Below are 2235 nucleotides of genomic sequence, written 5' to 3'. Positions count from 1 at the left end.
ATCTATCTATCTATCTATTAGCTTCCCTTTTTTTTCTGTTCTCTTTCTTTCTTTCTTTTGTTTGATCCATACAGGTGGAGGTTCGAGCACGATTGTCTCCTTGCAAGCGGAGGCATCGCAAGTCGTGATTCGTCTGATCAAATGCAGAGACAGCTAGCCATGTCTCGTCAACAACAGCTCGACGGCCAGGCATCATCTAGCCTTCGGCCTCTAGGGAATTCTCAACGAGCGACACTAGGAGGAGGAGGAGAAGAAGAAGCAGAAGCGGCAACACGTAACTAAAAGAAACAAATCGCCCCCAAGAAACTCCTGCTTTTCAAGAGAAGATACTGATGCATATAGATGGATGGCCAAAGATAGATAGCGAGTAGACTAAAGATAGAGAAATAGACTAAGGAGAGATAGGTAGATACATAAGCAGATAGATTAGCGGTAGTTAGGTATTAGCTCGATGTAGTAGCTCAAAGATAGATTGGAGATGGGTAGGTTAAAGTATAGATCCATAGGCTTTCTTCTTTCACTATAGAGATAGTTTCTTTGTATTCTATCCCATGTGAGTCATGAAGCGAGAAGGTCAAGGAGAGAGTAGAGACGGTTGCGTTTCTTCTCTTCTTTCATTAATAGCTATATCTAAACAGAGAGAAAGAGAGAAAGAAAAAGGAAAATTCTCCATCATTGAGAGAAAAATAAATTGATTGACCTAGCTATATGTCTATGTGTCTACTGACCTCATGGAGTTGTATATGTAGATGCGATGTGTCTTGTAGACATGGAGGGTTTACCTCTCTCACTCTATCTCTACTGAAGATCTCCTCTTGATCAGAAGAAAGCTAAAAGAAACGGAAAGAAGAAACGAAGGGGAGAACCCGAGAAGGAAACAAAGAAAGAGAGATGAATGTGGCTGGCTTGTATCTATTTCTTCGTTATATAAGCACGGTAGATGTATGTATATATATCTATGTAGGAGAGAAAGTACTGTATATGCCTACGTATCTATGTGCACACCTGTATGTCTTGGGGGATCATTTAGACGGTATTCGCAGTATCTTTATCATTCTGCTACAAGATACCCTTCCTTGGTTCAACTTCTTCTATTTCCTTCTTTCTTTCTCACTCTTTCCTTCTTTCTTTCGTTGATTAGATCGCCTTCCTAGCAAGTCCTCCCGTACCTGCTCCATCCTCTCAACGTCTCCTCTCAGTTTGGCGGCGGCGGCGGCGCCGTTTGGCCGAGGGAGTCATCGAAGTTCTCTCCTTTCATCTTTAGCAGTAGCACCTCCCGAGCTCTCTCTCTCTTCTTCTTCTTCAACCCTTCAAGATACTATCTCCGATATGGCTCATCTTCTCCCCCATTCCTCTTCTTCTTGCTCTTCATCTGATCTTCTTCTCTCTCCTGAGGTTGCCGCAGCTATCGCAGGTTTACCTTCTCTTCCTCGCCAAGCTCCTGCCTGTCCGATCAATCTTATGACCCTAGATAAGAATGGATACAATTCTTCTTCTTCTTCATCTTCTTCATTCTCTCCTCCTATCGATTTCTCTTCTTCTTCTTCTTCTGGTGTCTCTCCTTCTCGCCATATGTCTCCGTCTCCACCTGAGAGAGACGTAGAGGCTTCATCTATGAAGAAAGGCGGACTGAATGGTAGCAGTAGCACTAATAGCTGGAGTGTACAGCAGAATCCTAATGGGGGAGCCCTATCAAGCACAACAGGTAAAGCGATACGATTTGGCGATTCGCCTATTACTACCATCATGTATGTAGATGAGGAAGGAAATGAGAGAATGATCGAAGAAAGTCATCTGCAGAACACGATGAATCCTACTACGTCTACTCCTATAATCATGACCTCTCCTGATTCACCAGGAGGAGGAGGAGAAGAAGAAGAAGAGAGGGGGAGAAGAAGACTTGGAGGAGGGGGAGATCACGGGTGTTTCTTCTTGACGAAAGATACAGACAATAGAAGAAGTGTCAGCGCAACAAGCTTACGCAAACAGATCCGGGAGCACTGGCTTGGCTTAGGGGATGAAGATGTCTCGACAAAGGTTGAAGAATTAGAATTTCTGTAAGAAAGACACATCTCACTGAGAAAGGATTCTGTCTCTCCATGGGTTTTCTTCTTCCTCTTCTCTTCTTCCCGGAGATAGAAAGGAGGTGTACAGACACCACACCTCTCCTCCATTCAGAGACCGTGTGGTTGGTCTACCAGGAGTCATACCACGAAGGAGGGGGGGTGAACAAGA

At 44.2% G+C, this 2235-nt stretch overlaps 1 protein-coding gene across 1 annotated transcript in view; it reads left to right on the top strand.

Moving 5' to 3' along the window:
- Nucleotides 1-76: 76 nt before the first annotated feature.
- Nucleotides 77-2235, top strand: part of CSUI_006327 (iq calmodulin-binding motif domain-containing protein) — a gene marked incomplete at its 3' end in the record, with an annotated part of 2679 nt that continues 520 nt past the window's right edge. Inside the window, exons 1-2 of the mRNA XM_068066490.1 lie at nt 77-274; nt 1142-2057. Of these exons, the coding sequence (XP_067921534.1) occupies nt 142-274; nt 1142-2057 (1049 nt within the window). The 5' untranslated portion in view covers nt 77-141. The remainder of the gene's footprint in view (nt 275-1141; nt 2058-2235) is intronic.

The sequence above is a fragment of the Cystoisospora suis genome (genome assembly GCF_002600585.1).
Source record: "Cystoisospora suis strain Wien I chromosome Unknown contig_3184, whole genome shotgun sequence".
Classification (NCBI taxonomy): domain Eukaryota; phylum Apicomplexa; class Conoidasida; order Eucoccidiorida; family Sarcocystidae; genus Cystoisospora; species Cystoisospora suis.
Note: the sequence above shows the minus strand (reverse complement) of the source record. Positions and strands in the feature narration are given on the sequence as shown.